At 32.4% G+C, this 16,309-nt stretch overlaps 3 protein-coding genes across 3 annotated transcripts in view; all 3 read right to left on the bottom strand.

The window, feature by feature from the left end:
• Nucleotides 1–1,735: 1,735 nt before the first annotated feature.
• On the bottom strand, nt 1,736–3,353 carry LOC148173628 (odorant receptor 23a-like). The gene is made up of 8 exons (XM_088039903.1): nt 3,296–3,353; nt 3,190–3,228; nt 2,870–3,090; nt 2,342–2,823; nt 2,190–2,291; nt 2,043–2,145; nt 1,841–1,999; nt 1,736–1,792 (listed from the first exon to the last, which is right to left on the bottom strand). Exons 1-8 carry the CDS (start codon nt 3,351–3,353, stop codon nt 1,736–1,738), a joined length of 1,221 nt encoding a protein of 406 aa, XP_087896029.1.
• Nucleotides 3,354–6,303: 2,950 nt separating this feature from the next.
• LOC148173627 (uncharacterized) lies at nt 6,304–8,071 on the bottom strand. The gene is made up of 9 exons (XM_088039902.1): nt 7,968–8,071; nt 7,898–7,921; nt 7,755–7,852; nt 7,461–7,699; nt 6,936–7,417; nt 6,785–6,886; nt 6,637–6,739; nt 6,433–6,591; nt 6,304–6,385 (listed from the first exon to the last, which is right to left on the bottom strand). Exons 1-9 carry the CDS (start codon nt 8,069–8,071, stop codon nt 6,332–6,334), a joined length of 1,365 nt encoding a protein of 454 aa, XP_087896028.1. The 3' UTR covers nt 6,304–6,331.
• A 4,401-nt stretch (nt 8,072–12,472) lies between these two features.
• mspo (M-spondin) overlaps nt 12,473–16,309 on the bottom strand; it is a 56,661-nt gene continuing 52,824 nt past the window's right edge. Inside the window, exons 5-7 of the mRNA XM_088039040.1 lie at nt 15,947–16,221; nt 12,844–13,007; nt 12,473–12,759 (exon numbers count right to left, since the gene is read on the bottom strand). Coding sequence (XP_087895166.1) covers nt 12,563–12,759; nt 12,844–13,007; nt 15,947–16,221 — 636 coding nt within the window. The 3' untranslated portion in view covers nt 12,473–12,562. The remainder of the gene's footprint in view (nt 12,760–12,843; nt 13,008–15,946; nt 16,222–16,309) is intronic.

Here is a 16,309-nt window from a genome sequence, read left to right as displayed (position 1 = left end):
TAGTACTTAATTCAAAGTGGCTTGAAGTTATTATCATTGTTAAAAAACAAGCCGAACTATTAAGTGTGCGTCTTTTGATTCAAAGATTTTGTTGTAAAAGTTGTACTATTTTTGGTTGAAATGAGAGATGCATTAGAACAAATTTCATTGTGTCTTCAGTTTTATAATTTACAAATAATATTTTTTTAGTAATTTAGCTTGTGAACGATTGTCAAATCTCAATTATATTTTGTTATAAATGGTGAATGCGCCGGGTTGGCAATACTTTATTTGTTATTACTGTTTGTAAGTAAATTTTTTTATATTTACATTAAATATTAAATATTTACACACATATTTTGATATACATGTATTTAAAAAAACTTTTATAACTATGTTTGCATTATTTTTTATTTATTTATAAAATAATACTCAAAATAGAAAATCTTATTTTTAATATTTGATCATTTAAAGATTTCTTAACCTTCAATAACTACATAGACAAGCAAGTGAAATTAATACTAAAATGATTTTACTAGTAAGAATGGAAAATCATAGATGAAAATTATTCATTTACTATTATTATTAGTCGAGTTTTTTATAATTTATTTGGTTCGTTCTAAAATATTTTTTTTTATCTCAATTTTTTGTTCTAAAATTTTGCACTTTGGCACAGTTAATAAATGCTCTAGAAATAGTAACCTTCCAAAATTTCATTGTTATAACTTGGAAATTAACAAGAATACGAATTTTTCTAAACAAAAGTTGAAAAAATGTACATTTGGTTCGTTCAAAAATAAAAAAATTTAAAATCTCTATTTTTTGTTTTAATTTTTTCATTTTGGTTTAATTATTAAACATTTTAGAAAAAATAACTTCCACAAATTTTATTGACATAACTAACAAAAATACAAAATAAAAATACGTCCTAAAATAAAATTTTATAAAATTCAATTTTTTGTTTTAAAATTTTGCACTTTGACACAGTTAATAAATTCATTAGAAGTAGTGACCTCCCAAAATTTCATTGTTATAACCAAAAAACTAACAAAGATACGAATTTTATGAAAACTGTATTAAAAAAAAATTAAAAATATTTGGTTTGTTCTAAAATACAATTTTTTTAAATCTCTCTTTGTTGTTCTAAAATGTTGTAATTTAGCATAGTAAATAAATTCTTTAGATTTAATAACTTCCCAAAATTTCATTGTCATAACCAAAAAACTAACAAAGATACGAATTTCATTAAGAAAAGATAAAAATATTTGGTTCGTTCTAAAATAATTTTTTTTAAAATCTCAATTTTTATGTTCTAAATTTTTCCACAGTAAATAAATACGTTAGAAATAATAATCTTCGAAAAATTTCGTTGTCATAAGTTAAGAACTAACAAAGATACGAATTTTACTAAACAAAAGTTAAAAATATTTGGTTCGTCTTTTCTAAAATTTTTATTTTTTGTTCTAAATTTTTGCACTTTGACACAGATAATGAACATTTTAGAAATAAACCTTCAGGAAAATTAATAAGACAAAACTATAAAAAATATTGTCTCAATTTTAAAATAGCGTAAATCTCTAACTAGAGCAAAATAATATTAGTTCAAATAAGACTCAATTTTAATTTTTATTTATAAGATACTACAATTTTTAATATCATAACTTTCAAAGTTTCTTTAATTTATTGCAGCAATTCTATTTTTCAGTGAATTTCGGTGCTCACTAATTTAAAAGGTTCTACATATCTTGTTAATTTATTATTTATTATTCATTCCAGCGAGAAGCGTTGAAATAGAAAACGCCATTTTAAATATCTAAAACAAAATTATAAAAAATTATTTAAATCGGAGAAAATTACTTACAACAAGATATTCACTCCTGTTGATATAAACCATTCCTCCTCCCATCATTGCCAGAGGCCGTTGCGCTTTCATCATCATAAATAAGAGGTGTTCTCTAATTTTTCTATCATTAGAAAACTCCCAGTTTACGTTGTATATTTCAACAACAAGATTTTCGCCCTTAAATAATTTTTTTACAGTAAATTTGATTAACAAAACTCACCTCAACTTCGACATCGCTTGCGGGCATAAAAAACATTCCAACTTGAAACAACAAAGCAGCCACGTAAGAAATACATTTAAGAACATCTTCCACTGATCCTTCCCTACAAATAATGTGCAAAATTTAACAAAATATCCTGTTACTTACATGTAACACAACACGTAAAATTCCACAGAACAAGCCAGAACTGTGAGACCATACTGGATAAGAAAATACATTGAATAAATTTTATTAAGGTCTCGGTGAAGTCTGAAAAAAAGTCGCAAAAATTGTGGTATTAAATTACAATTTTTACTTACTCCAACAGGAGGTTATGGTGCTGGGTGCACTTAATCAAATCTTGTAAGCACTTCTCTTTGGTTTTTATATCCAGTCGGATCGTTTGTAGTTTCTTCTTCAACAACAAAAGTTGATTTTTAATTTCAATGCAAATAAAAATGTAAAAAGCGTCGAAGACTCCGAGCAGATACATTATCTCCAGTAGGGACAGATTTTGTAAGATGAAAAGACCGAAGAATAAAATATTATTTTCCGGGGTCCAACTTTCCAAAGGTAGTTTTTTCTCGTCGGACAAAAAAGTGGGTGCACTCACTAAAACTGCAAGAATCACACATAAAACCCACATGGTCTTTATGATATTTATTGTTAAAATCATTTTATTGTTAAGAAATTCCTCAAACTCCTCTCCAAACATGTCGTATCTCCAAAGTTTTTTCCTTTGTCGCAAAATTTTCTGGTAAATTTCTTGGTAAAAAACAAGAAGAAATTTTCGTACTAAAAGCTGAATCGAGTTGTTTTAGTTAGACAAAGGGAAGGGAAAAATTTACCTGGGCGAACGAAGAGGTTGACTCCATGAGACCCGCTAATTTTTTCATGTCATTTTGGATGTACTTGTAGTCACAAATCACACAAAAATCCACTATTAGTGCCATCGGTAGCAGAACCCATAACGAGACAAACTTCCGTAGTTTTGAGCTATCGTGCGCTAAGCCGCTTCCTCTGAGGAATTTCAAGTTAAACTGCAGGAAATCTCGCTGTGTGGGCATTTCTACGGCGAAGCTTACGACTAATGATTTTTTAATCAGAATTGGCTTATATACCCAGGATGGAAATCATAATTACTGTTATTGGTCTGTGATCTACTGACTGAATTTTTCAGTGACTGTCAGGGTTGAACTCGAATTTTCTTCGCGCAAAGAAAAACAAAACAAGAATTTCAGACGAGGGGCATAATTAAAATTTTTACGACTTACCGTTAAAAGTTGAAAGCTTGAAATTTTGGGTTTGAGACCTTAAATTATCAAATTTCATCCTAATATTAGCTAATATAAAATTGTCAAAATGTTAGACTGTAGCTTCGAGTGATCTGAAATTTGACACCTAAGAGTCTTTTCTAAGTTTTTCAATATTTTTTTAAGGAATTTATTCCAAGTCCGACTCTGTTTCCTGGAACTGTCACTGTTATTCATAATTGATAAACGTCGTGCAATCTTGCATAAAAACCTTCAGGAGCTTTGAGGTAAATCAATAAGAATATTATGGATATTTCAAGCAGTTTCTAATTGCAAGTTTCGATCATTTTTTGACGATACTACCATTGCTATTTTAACAATGTTTGTATAATTATTCGATAACTCTATTGAACGTTTATTTTATTCAAATTTTATTTTGAAATAGTGCACATAAAAAATTATATCAAATTGAAATGGACAACCAATTTAATAACAGTTTGGTTTTAACAAATTTATAACACATTACAATAAATTCTAAAGTTATATTTATTAATTATTGTTGCATTTTTAGCTGGTATAACTACAATTCACTCATGTACATTTCAGTTAATTTGGCTGCTCACAAATCAGAGCTTTCAACTGTCTTACTATCTGGTCAATATTCATTTATTAATTTTTTCCAGCATGAAAGAGAAAAAGTCATTGTAAATATCTAAAACTCTGAATTTAAAAAATGATCTACAGATCCTTGAAACATCTATAAAAATGAAATTTTTCTATTTCTTGTACACACTACTCTTCAGTTTTTTATTAGCCGTTTATAGTTCTAGAATTAAAAATGTAGATAAATAATAGATATCTTTCTATTTCGCGTTCATAATGAAGATATTTCGATACGCGTTTGAGCGTATTTCGGTATTGTAATGGACCAATCCCGTGCCAATATTTCCAGGAACTTATATTTTTCTTAGGTTTGCAGCAGACAAACCGTCAACCTGCCGTCAACGTTGACAATTTAGATTTTGGTTTTGATAAACCATGATAAATCGATCAATACACTATTATTTCTTGTTGTACTTGGCTTAATAATTCATCTGAGAAAAACTCTTTGGATGCAAGAGAACCATCATGATCATGATCAACACCTTCGCTCTCTTGGCTCTCTTGTGCTCCGGTAACCTCAAAACGTCACACCTGTCAAACAGACTGAAATTAGATTTGGCTACTTCGATTTTTTTTCCTGAACATTTTGCAAATGCCAACTACCCTAAAATTCCCTAGATTTTGAAATCTAGTTTTTTCGTTTAAAATAAGGCGAAATAGAAAAAATAGCGTATGATACTTGTTCATAATGCATTTTACCGCACTTACTACTTTGCGATACGACGAGCGCAGCGATATATAAGTATATATTTCATAATATACTATTTTCGAATTTGCCGCTTTAATAGGTCCATTAGAGTCAAGGTTACTAAAATTAACAGGTTTGCTACAAAGTTTTGAGCCAATAGGAGCAGGCCTCTTGAACTGGCGCGAATACGTCATTGGAAAGCTCTTTTAAATTCCAATTGAATTTTTTCATTGCTATTATTATTTAAAACAGCAATTTTTAACACTTTGATGCTTCCTCAAGAACTTTGTTAAACAACATTGGCGATCAACAATGTTTTTACACCCCAAAACAATCAACAGAACTTTCTTATGACGTCATTTATGGTCACACGTCCCTAGCAACCAAAAGAGGGTGGAGTTTCAGCCTTAGTAACGAGCAAACCTGCTTAATTTAGGAACCTTGCATTAGAGTACTCAATTTGGAGTCGTTTATATGTAGGTATAGCATATCCGGTGAGAGATTGGGATATTTCGACAGTTGACATATAGGTTGGCAGCTAATTATGCTACAAAATACACTAAAAACACTAAATTCCTACGCGAAATGGGTTGACAGGGTTGTCAGTAACTGGGGTTACTTTGTTATTTTAAATTTCGCGCGTAGATTTAGTGACTTTTCTGTCATTCAAACTCTCACTGTACGAACTATATCTATAAAAAAAAATCAAAGTAGGAAATTTTGTTTTTAAGAATTGACAGAACTAATTAGTCTGACTGTCACCTGTTTCCTGTCAAGTTTTTGGTCAATTTGGATTTTACGATTCGTGTTTAATAAATTGCTGCGTGAATAAAAAATGTATCAATATAATTGAATTGTCCTTTGCGGTCAACAATTGTACCTAAATATAATAGATGTGAATACTGGCTGTGAGGTTAGGTTACGTTATGTGAAAATTCAGTGACAGTGAAACTCAATAAATGTCAAATTTTAAATTAAATGTGAAAATCAAGTGGCAAGTCGTGGTTACAAAACCATTACCAATCGTGTAAAACGAAAAGTCTTAGAATTGGAAAATTTAATTTCAAGGGTGCAAATTCGAAAAAATAGTATAAAGGACTTGTTTTATAATGGCATTGGTGCACTCATCCCATACAAAACTCGCCTACGGTTCGTTTTGTACACCGGGAACTCGTGCACCAAATTGGCCATTTTAAAACACGTTCCTTGATATACTATTATGGCTTCTAGAGAAAAATAAAGTACTTTATCTGTCTCAAATGAAAGAATAAAGACTACTTTATTAGTGCATTTTGGATAAAAAATATTATTTTTAAAGGTGGAACTTTCTAAAGGTAGCTATTGTGTGTCGGTAAAGAAGACACACATGAGAGAAATGAAAGAATTCCGCCTAAACTACACATAGTGATTACAACATTCTTGTTAAAAGCATTTTACTGTTAAGAAACTGTGCGAACTCCCTTCAAAACATGTCGTATCTCCAAAGTTTTTTCCTTTGTTGCGAAATTTTCTTGAAAATTCAAGGAGAAATTTCTGCCAAAGCAGAGACAGGAAAAACTGTCTTTAATTTTCTTACAGTTGAGAAATTAAAACAACGCAAACTGGAAACCCATTTTATTTAAAACTATTTTTCTACGACTTACACAACGATCAATTTTCTATTTCAGTGAAATTAAGTGCCGCCAATCTAACTAATTTCTCTTGGACTAATTATTCATCCCTCCCAAAATTGTCGCAATAGAAAAGGCCATTTTAAATATCTAAAACTCGCCATTAGAAAATTCGCCGGATTTTCGTGAAAACGTACAACAAGATATTCACTTCTGTTGATGTAAACCATTCCTCCTCCCATCATTGACAGCGGCTGTTGTGCCTTCATCAGCATAAATAAGAGTTGTTTACGAATTTTTGTATCGCCAGAAAACTCCCAGTTCACGTTGTAAATTTCTATGGCGAGATTTTCAGCCTGGAAAGAGTGTCAAGACAGTGGAATCGCAATTTTTCCTCTCACCTCAGCTTCGATGTCGCTTGCCGGCATGAAAAACATCCCAACTTGAAACAGCAAAGCGGCTACGTAAAAAATACACTTAAGAGCGTCTTCCACGGATATTTCTCTACAAATAACGTGCAAATACTGAAGTTTCGTTTTGTTTACTTACATGTACATCAATACGTAGAATTCTACAGAACAAGCGAGAATAGTCAGACCATACTGGACAAGAAAATAAACAGAAAATACTTTATTCAGATTGTTGTGAAGTCTGAAACAAAACCACTATAACCCTCAAGATCTAGAATCTGATTTTTTACCTCAAGAGTAGATTATGATGTCGAGTACACTGCACCAACTCGTTGAAACAATCCTCGTTGGTTTTACTCCCCAGACGGATCATTCTGAGTTTCATACATAACAGTAAGATCTGGTTACTTATTTCAACGCAGATTAAAATGTACAAACCGTCAAATGCTCCCACTAAATAAATTATCTCAATTATGGAGAGAGTTTGCAAGCTGAAAAGAGCACTAAACAAGATATTATCTTCAGGAGTCCAACTTTCTAAAGGTAGCCGTTTCTTTTCTTCCAGAAGCGCAGAAGCACACAACAAACTTGCAAGAATTCCACTTAAAACCCACATGATTTTAACGACATTTATTGTTAAAATTATTTTACTGTTGAGCAACTTCTCGAACTCCTCTCCAAACATATCGTATCTCCAAAACTCTTTCTTTTGCTTGAGAATCTTCCGGATGATTTTTTGCCCCATTACAAGAACAGAAGTTCGTGCTAAAAGCTAACACCGGCCGGCGTAAAAAATATCGATATTGTAAACAAACCTGTCCGAATGAAGACGTCGATTCCATCACCGCCGCTAATTTCCTAATATCATTTTGGACGTATTTGTAATCACAAACGACGCAAACATCCACGATTAGTGCCATTGGTAGAAGAACGCACAGCGAGAAAATCTTTCTGAGATTTGAGCTGTTGTACGCTAAACCACTTCCTTGAAGGAATCTCAGGCTAAACTGCAGGAAATCTTTCGGTGGCGACATTTCCACGTCGAAGCTTGCAACTAATGATTTTTTAATCAGAGTTGGCTTATATAACCAGGGAGGATTAATAATTACAGTTATCAGTATCAGTCTCTGATCTAATAACTGAATTTTTCAGTGGTTGCCAGGGTTGAAATCGGATTTTCTTCACCCGATGAGCGGAGAAGCACGAGCTGAAGATTTGAATGAATAAGCGCTAATTCCGTTTTTAGGACCACTAAATCGCAAAAACTGTATTTGATCTAATGAAATGTCTATTTTTTTGTGTGAAAATATGAATTTGTGCACCTTTCAGAGTGTTGAATGAGGTGTTCCTTTTGTTGATACAAAATTTCAGGTGATAAATTCAACCTTATTCCGGTCCTGACCGCGGAACCGTGAGCGTTATCCATAATTGATAAAAGTCGCACAATTTTCCACTGACAAACCTCAAGACCTCAGGGCAGATCAATGGGAATAAAATATAAATTTGAAGCAGTTTTCAACTGAAATCTCACTGAAACAGAAGTCAATTATTTATTCTAATTATAAGGCTGGACACTAAAAATATTGTATCTAGCAGCATCAAAGAAAGTATATTAATAATTTAGTAATTAATTATCAAAAACTTAATTATTATCATTGTTAAAAGACCAAGCGAATGAAAGGTGCATCATTCAAAGATATTCATATAATTTTGATTTGTGTCAATATTTTCATTTTGTTGCCTTCAATTTAATAATCTGCAGATTAGATTTCTACGAAATAAAATTTTGTTATAAATGGTGGATGCGCCAGGATAATCAACAATCAAAAGTGTAAGTTTTTAATTATTTATTTATTTATTTATTTAAACCGCCTGGAAAATTTTCAATTTTATGGGCATTATTAATTATTACACACATATTTTACTTCACACGTCTACATTTCAGTCAGTTTGCTCCGGTTAATTCAATCCCTGAAGCTTTTTCGAACGTAAGTGATTTTCCAGATTCGTTTGAATTATTTATTTATTTATTCTTTGCAGTAATGGATGAAATATAAAACTCTATTTTCGATATTTGCAATTGGATTTATTCGATTATAGAATTTTAAAAATATTCTAAATAGTGGCCACCATAAGAAGAGATCTGTAGAAACAGAGGTAAAACTAAAGCACGCGAGAATTATTTTAACCTCCACAAATCGTGCAATTGTAGACACACGTCTAAAAATACTTCGCCACGCTGGTAATTTCTCCTGTCCGCCCGCTTCCTTTCATTAAATTAATTGTATTTAGATAGCAAAGAAAATTATTCTTGGAGGTAATTCATTTTTCATCCTCAAAGCTGCGCCCTGTCACGTTGGAATTACACGAGATGGATTGAACTGCAGTACATTAAGCCGCCAAAGAAAGATGATTTTCGTTTCGCATACATTTGAGTCTCCTTTAATTAATTCCAAATTTGAAATTTCAAAAACCCCACTTTGGGTTGACCCAGATCGTAAGAAGCTTTGTTCCGCGACAACCTCCGTCGATAGCACCCTTGAGATGCGACGCATTCAATTCGAGATATTCGGGTTTGTTGTGTGTGTTGATGTTTCTGTGGAGAGTTGCAAATTATTCGAGATAAGAAAGAACATCTTCAAGTTAAGACGCGTGAATTGCCGGCAATCCGATTATTTTTCGTTTTATGTGCTACAAGTTTTATATTAGAAAGCGCCGACGGCGAAGATTATTGTCGGCAACACAAAAGAGCGACGGATGGGAATTTATAAAAGAATATTCTTGTTTTCTGCTTGAGTAAACTGCAAACACAATTGCGCCACGAGAGGAATTTGCAAATGTGTGTGGGGTTTACTTTTGGAAATGTATTGAATTTTGTGGAAAATTTAAGTGAGAAGACACTTTCGATATCTGAAAAATCACGTTTCACGTGCACGTGATGAGCTTTACATTTCAAATACATTTTATTTTGCGCTTCTCTCATAAAGCCAAACCGATCTGACAGCTCCTGTTCTTATTCCCCCTTTCTGTCGCATCCTCTCGAAGCAAAAAAATTCATAGCGCATAAACCCAACGTTCGTATTTTCTTTTAATTAAATATTCCTCCTCCATTCCACGTCACATCATAACACCAAAGATAATATCCATAAAATTTACGAGTGGTAATATCTAATCTCCATTCGTACCTATCGCACCTGAAAAATTTGCATAAGTTCAATAACGCGGGCATATCCATTTCGCGTTTCCTTTGCAATAGCCGACTATAAAACCCATCAATTCCAAAGATTTGTGTTATACTTACACGCGGGCCCTTCTTTATGTTTATGATTCTGAAACCGTCTTTTACTATTCGAACATCTTCTTCAGGCTTCCTTTTCCTTTTTCCGTCAGTTTCAGTACTTGACAGCGGGGAAACTTTTATAGTCATCTGAGGCTTTTATCAAGCATCTTCACTGCTTTTTTTACCTTTTTAGTTTATGGGTTGGTTTCGTAACGTCCATGAAGGGGTTTTTCACAGCGCCGATGGATTATCTGGTATTATCGGTGGTTGTGGTGAATGTGAGAGCGTTATTAAGTTCATATTGCAGAATGTGAATTGTTTGGTTAGTTGGGACTTGTTTTGGTGGCATATTGCACGAGCGAACAAAAAGAGGAGTAAATCACTGCCGGGTCAAACAATTAAATGTTTACAAGATTCGAAACAAATTTCAGCGAATCTGCACTGAAATATGTTTCCAATAGCGCCGCTGAAACTTCAATTCCGCTCATAAAAACCATTTTCCTTCCATTACCCGCTTTGTTTTTATTTGTTTCTGCATTCCTGCACCGCCGCCTCCTAGGTGCTTAAATCTGCAATCTCGGCTCGTTTATCCAGAATCTGGAAAATCCAACAACACTCAATTGACATGGAAATAAAACGAAATCCTTTCTTTTATCCGTCTTGTTTTTATTAGACGTCATCAAGCTTCTTTTACGATCAACACCAGACAATTATTTACATTTTCGAGCACTTTTCAATTTAAATTTAAGTGCGTATCAAGAAAAGGTAGATAGATCATTTACGGTTCGTGTGAAGGAATTTACTGTGATTCGATTTATTTTACACGCTAACGTTTTCCCAACGATTTTTCTCATTCGCTTTCGGTTTCACTTCACTGCTCCCACTTGGAGTTGATAGTTTTAAAATTGGGCCAGGAAAAGAGAGACTTTTTTGTCTCGTTATTTATTCGTGCCGAGTAATTATCGATAATGAATCAATTAGCCCTTTCGAAGTTCTCACAGCTCCAATTTAACTGAAATCCGGCTGGAAATGCTAATTCCATACAACAAAAACAGCGTTCAATTAGAGCGACAGCCGAACCATTAGAAAGAACATAAATCACCGGATAAAAAGCTTTTAAACAATGTTGCACTTGTAACCAAAATCTGATTTTTTATTCGACTGGGCTTTGTAAAATTGGGAAATTGTCGGGGTTAATTCGATTGATTCTGTCTTAAGACTCCATCATTCACATATAATCAACTTTTCTAATTAAATTCCCGAACAATGCTCTGTACTAAATCTTATAAAACTTCGTTTACTTACCTAATGAAGCAGCATTGTAATTTTGGGGAAAGTCTACGCCAAGTTTCTTGTTGCAAAACTTGAAGGAGTACGTTTTCTTCAAGTTCGATGAATTATAAATTTGTAATATTGTAGGATTCAGGGAAGTTTATGAAATACCGTGCACAAACAGCAGTATTAAGAGATTTAAACTTCCTGCCAAAATGGCTCGTTTTATACTTATTTATGCACGAGAACTGCGAAAATCTTAACACGCATATGCGTCACGGGATTTAGCAGGTAATCCAGGATACAGTTTAGCAAAATATCTTTCTGTTATAATTTTTCAGAGAAAGGGAGTTTTCCTTTGAGTGGCAAATGTAAATTTCCGGGCTAATTTGTACCGTTGTCGTCTTCCTGCCTTCTGACTATTGATCTCCATGTTCTCAATAGACTACTAATTACAGTCAAAACCTCCGTGTACAGAATCGTAATACAATTCTACAGTTTGTCGAGTTTGGTTTAGCCGTTGTCGGACACGTCCTGATTCGTAGCTAAATTAGTTATCGATACTGATCAGTGATGTGTTTCCGCAGTCTGATTGAGATCGAGACTATAAATTTGCATATCTCGACGCAGTGATAAAAGGAAGTTATGTAAATATAACGTTTATTGTTTTATTGAATACATATGAGCATGACAAGAACTAAAAATTATTAGTACAATTATACATACATACAACTTATGTAATACAAAATTATCCTATGTGCCTAATAAGTAGTCATGTTTGGTTTGACGCTGAGCGACCATTTCTGGTAGAATGATATTGACATTATGAAATTGATACAATATAAATAAACAGTTCTTTATTCTTACAAATTTTTGATAGAAATTCTCATTGACATTTTGTTCTAACACCTACAACTTTGTACCTATAGTTATATTTACAAATGTCTAAATAATTTAGCATGTTATCCTTAGAAATTAGTAAAACGGTCTGTTTATCACACACAAAATTATGTAAGAATATTATTTTACATTTTCCAAAAAAGATATACAAGTCCTAGACGTACGTAACCCTATTATTGTAAAAGAAGTCTGACTGAAAACTGTATAAGGACGTCTCGTTTTTTATTCTTTGAAAATCTCAGTGGGCTCCGCGATCGTCTCTCGATCATCAATAAATATCGATTGTCTCTTCTTAAAAATACTTATTATCGTTAAAAATACTTACAAAATGTACCCAGGGTACAGTCCGCTTCGAGTTCAACGCGTGAACCCTGAGAGTTGAATCACAAACATTTAAATGTTTCTGGAAGTTTTTGATCGAGAATATAGGCGCGAGCACTGAACACAGGTGTGCCGACAAAAATCCTAGAATTTGAAGTACTCTTTGTTGCACGAGCGTGCCGATCCGCACCATTTCGTCTCCACTAAAGGGGGACATAATCGACCACCGCGTCTTGCGTGCTTTAGCACCTCTCTGCGACGCTGCATCTCGCCGATTCCACAAGATTTGCTGCATTCGCTCCAAGGAGACCACTCACTGACGCGGCAGTCTCGAGGAGGACCTAAGAAACAACTCACTTTAAATATCACTTATTTTCGAAATACCCGCAAGAATCGTAAAAGTTTTACGAAAAGCTAACACTTACGGTATTTCCTGACGTTCTTTCTAGGTTTACGGTACTTTTTATGGTGATGGTCTTTCGAATGGCTAAGATATGAATCTGCGATGCTGTTTATGATGGCGTCTTTGTCCCCGCGGGGAACCACGGCTGGAATCGAAGGGGACGTCACTGAGTCGTCTTTTTCGTTTCTGCAAAAAATTGCAACACAAAGTTCAAACAGGATCATTTTATATTCAACTTTTTATAAATTATTTGAGATTCAGTTCAGTGGAATAATTGGCAATGCAAACGACAATTTTAATGCACGAACCGTGTTGTTCCTGAAATACTCGATAATTTATACAAAAAAAAACGTCAATCATTAAATGTCTTATTAAAACTTTATCAAACTACCGGGTGTGCTGAAATACAACTAATTTTACACTTTGTGCAGTTGGAAAGAGTTTAATTTTCAAACGAATCAAATTTTCTGCTATTTTTTCATTTAAATACTGTAACTTTGACAGTTTTAATACTAAAACAATTAAATTTGGAGGATTTACTATGTATTTATTAACTGTGCCAAAAGAGAAAATTTTAGAATAAGAAGCAGAGTTTTTAGAAATTTTCTTTATCAAGCGCACCAACAATAATTTTAAAACAAGAAACAGAAATTTAAAAACTTTTAGTTATCACACGAACCAAAAATTTTTATCTTTTTTCTATACAATTTCGTAATTTCCGCAATTTTAATCCTAAAACAATAAAATTTGGAGGTTTTACTACTTTTCAGTTAAATATCAACTTTGCTAAGTAAGAAAATTTTAGAACAAAAAACAGCAATTTTAGAAATTTTTGAAATCAGACGCACTAAAAATTTCTTCCGTTAGATATACATATATGTAATTTCAAAACTTTCACAGTTTTAATTTTAAAACAATAAAATTTAGAGAATCTTCTATTTTCAACTTGTTCAATGAAGAAACAGAATTTTTAGAAATTTTCATTACCAGATGGATAAAAAATTTCTACCTTTTCCTGATATAATGTCATAACTTTCGCAATTTTAATCCTAAAGCAATAAAATTTGGATGTTTTACTGCTTTTGACTTAATTATCAATTGTGCCAAATAAAAAAAAATAGAACAAAAAACAGAAATTTTAGAAATTTTTATTATCAAACACACCAAAAATTTCTACAGTTTTTTATATAATTTCGTAACTTCTACAGTTTTATTTTACAAACAATAATATTTGAGAAATTTACTATTTTTGACTTTTATATAAACTGTGTCAAATTACAAAATTTTAGAAGATAAGCCTAAATTTTTAGAATTTTTCATTATAAGACGCACTAAAAATTTCTTCCTCTTTTCTATACAATTTCATAACTTTCGCAATTTTCATCCTAAAACAAAATTTGGAGATTTTACTACTTTTGAGTTAATTATCAACTGTGCCAATTAAGAAAATTTTCGAACAAATATCAAAAATTGTTGAAATTTTTGTTATTAGACACATCAAAAATTTCTCCCGCTTTTTATATAATTCGGTAAGTTTCAGTTTCATTCTTAAAGAAATAAAATTTGGAGAATTTATTATTTTTGATTTTTATACTAACTACCAAATTACAAAATTTTAAAACACGAGACTAAATTTTTAGAAATTTTTATTATAAGACACCAAAAATTTCCACCTTTTTTTATATAGGTATTTATTTTGTAATTTCCGCAATTTTGATCCTAAAACAATAAAATTTGGAGGTTTTATTAATTTTGTTATTTTTCAACTATGCCAAATAAGAAAATTTTAGAACAAGAAACATAAAATTTTGAAATTTTTGTTATCAGACGCACTAAAAATTTTCCCTGTTTTACATACTTGTGTCTACCCCCAAAATCGTCTTTAATTTTAAAGACAAAATTTTGAAAATTTGCATACGCTCACAGTTGACGAAGCTCTAGAAGCTGACAAAAAAATTTGGTTTTTATCACGGTTTGTTTGGCGTCGCGACGCCTAAGAAGTATAATTTTAGCGATTTTTGAGTTTTTGCGGAAATATTCGCTAATTCAAATTTTTTTCGACATAATTGTAACACAAATATTTGAATTTTTGTCTTAAATCAAATACAAATTGTGTTTAAAATTCACAATTACCTAAAAATTACATTTTTAAAACTGTCAGTGATAAAAAAACAAATTTTTGGTCAGCTTCTAGAGCTTTGTTAACTGTATGCAATTTTGAAAAATTTTATTTTTAAAATTAAAGATGATTTTGGGGGTGGACACAAGAGTTGTCGGACCCTGTATAACTCCAAAACATCCACAGTTTTTATCCTATAACAATAAAGTTTGGAGATCTTTTAGGAAAATTTTAGAACAAAAAACAGACTTTTCAGAAATTTTTATTATTAGACGGACTAAAAATTTCTACTTTTTTTTATACAATGTCGTAATTTCCGTAGTTTTGATCCTAAAGCAAAAAAAGTAAGAAGTTCTACTGCTTTTGACTTAGTTATTACCTGTGTCGAATAAAAAAATTAGTAGAACAAGAGAAAGAATTTTTAGAATTTTTCCGTCAGAAACATTGGTTAAATATTTGAAAGTGAAGTTGATTAAAACATCAAGCTTATATTATTCTTTACAAGAAAACTTAACATTTTTACCAAAACCTGTAAATTTGACAAGAAACGTCGAATTTCCAAGATACGGGGCAAATGGTGGATGCGCCACATGATAATTCAATTGAAAAATAACCATAACCCTAAATAAAAAAATTTGGCCCTTTCAGTCGCTTTCGACATTTCAGTTTTATGCCTCTCATTCAGTTTCGCGCAAATTTGTGAAAGTCGTCGCAATTCTCCTAAAAACGTTTGGAAATATAAAAACGAGCGAAGAAACGGAGCGACAATCATTATCCAGAAAAACATTTAAATATCTGTTTTACAAAGACATTCTTCGCGCAAACTTTCAGCTTAAAAATTACAATGTAAAATTCACGTTGGAACTAGAAAACGACAACAATTGTGTTCCTTCAAGTGCATAAACACGCGTGCAATTTCCATAATGATCGATTTAAATGCACCATTATTTCCGTGGTCGCGAATTCGTTTTCTCCCCCTGCGATATTGTTATAGAAAAGAACTTACATGGCGTTGAGCGCTCTGTCTGGATCGGATGATGATCTCGTAGTGCTAGTAGATGTCGAAGTCGATAGAATGAACTGTTTGTATGGACGGGGTCGAGGTCGAGGACGCTGATGAATTTCCTGCTCCTCACGTTCTTCCTCGATTGCTGTTTCAATATCGCTGTTTCCATTTAAAACGTTTATACTATTCTGGGTCAAGTGCTCCATTTTTAAAACTTCATAACGTTGATCGTCTTCAGAGTGATGGAACACTTCGCTCAGTTCGTACTCTTTGACCTAGAACAGGTGGAAGTTGTTACATATCAAGAGCCCCACAAGAAATTGTCACTGGTCGAAGAAACTCGATAGTTCCCATTTCTCCTCC

This window comes from Gnatocerus cornutus, chromosome 6 (genome assembly GCF_029298725.1).
Source record: "Gnatocerus cornutus isolate USDA-ARS CGAHR chromosome 6, icGnaCorn1.1, whole genome shotgun sequence".
NCBI lineage: Eukaryota > Metazoa > Arthropoda > Insecta > Coleoptera > Tenebrionidae > Gnatocerus > Gnatocerus cornutus.
Note: the sequence above shows the minus strand (reverse complement) of the source record. Positions and strands in the feature narration are given on the sequence as shown.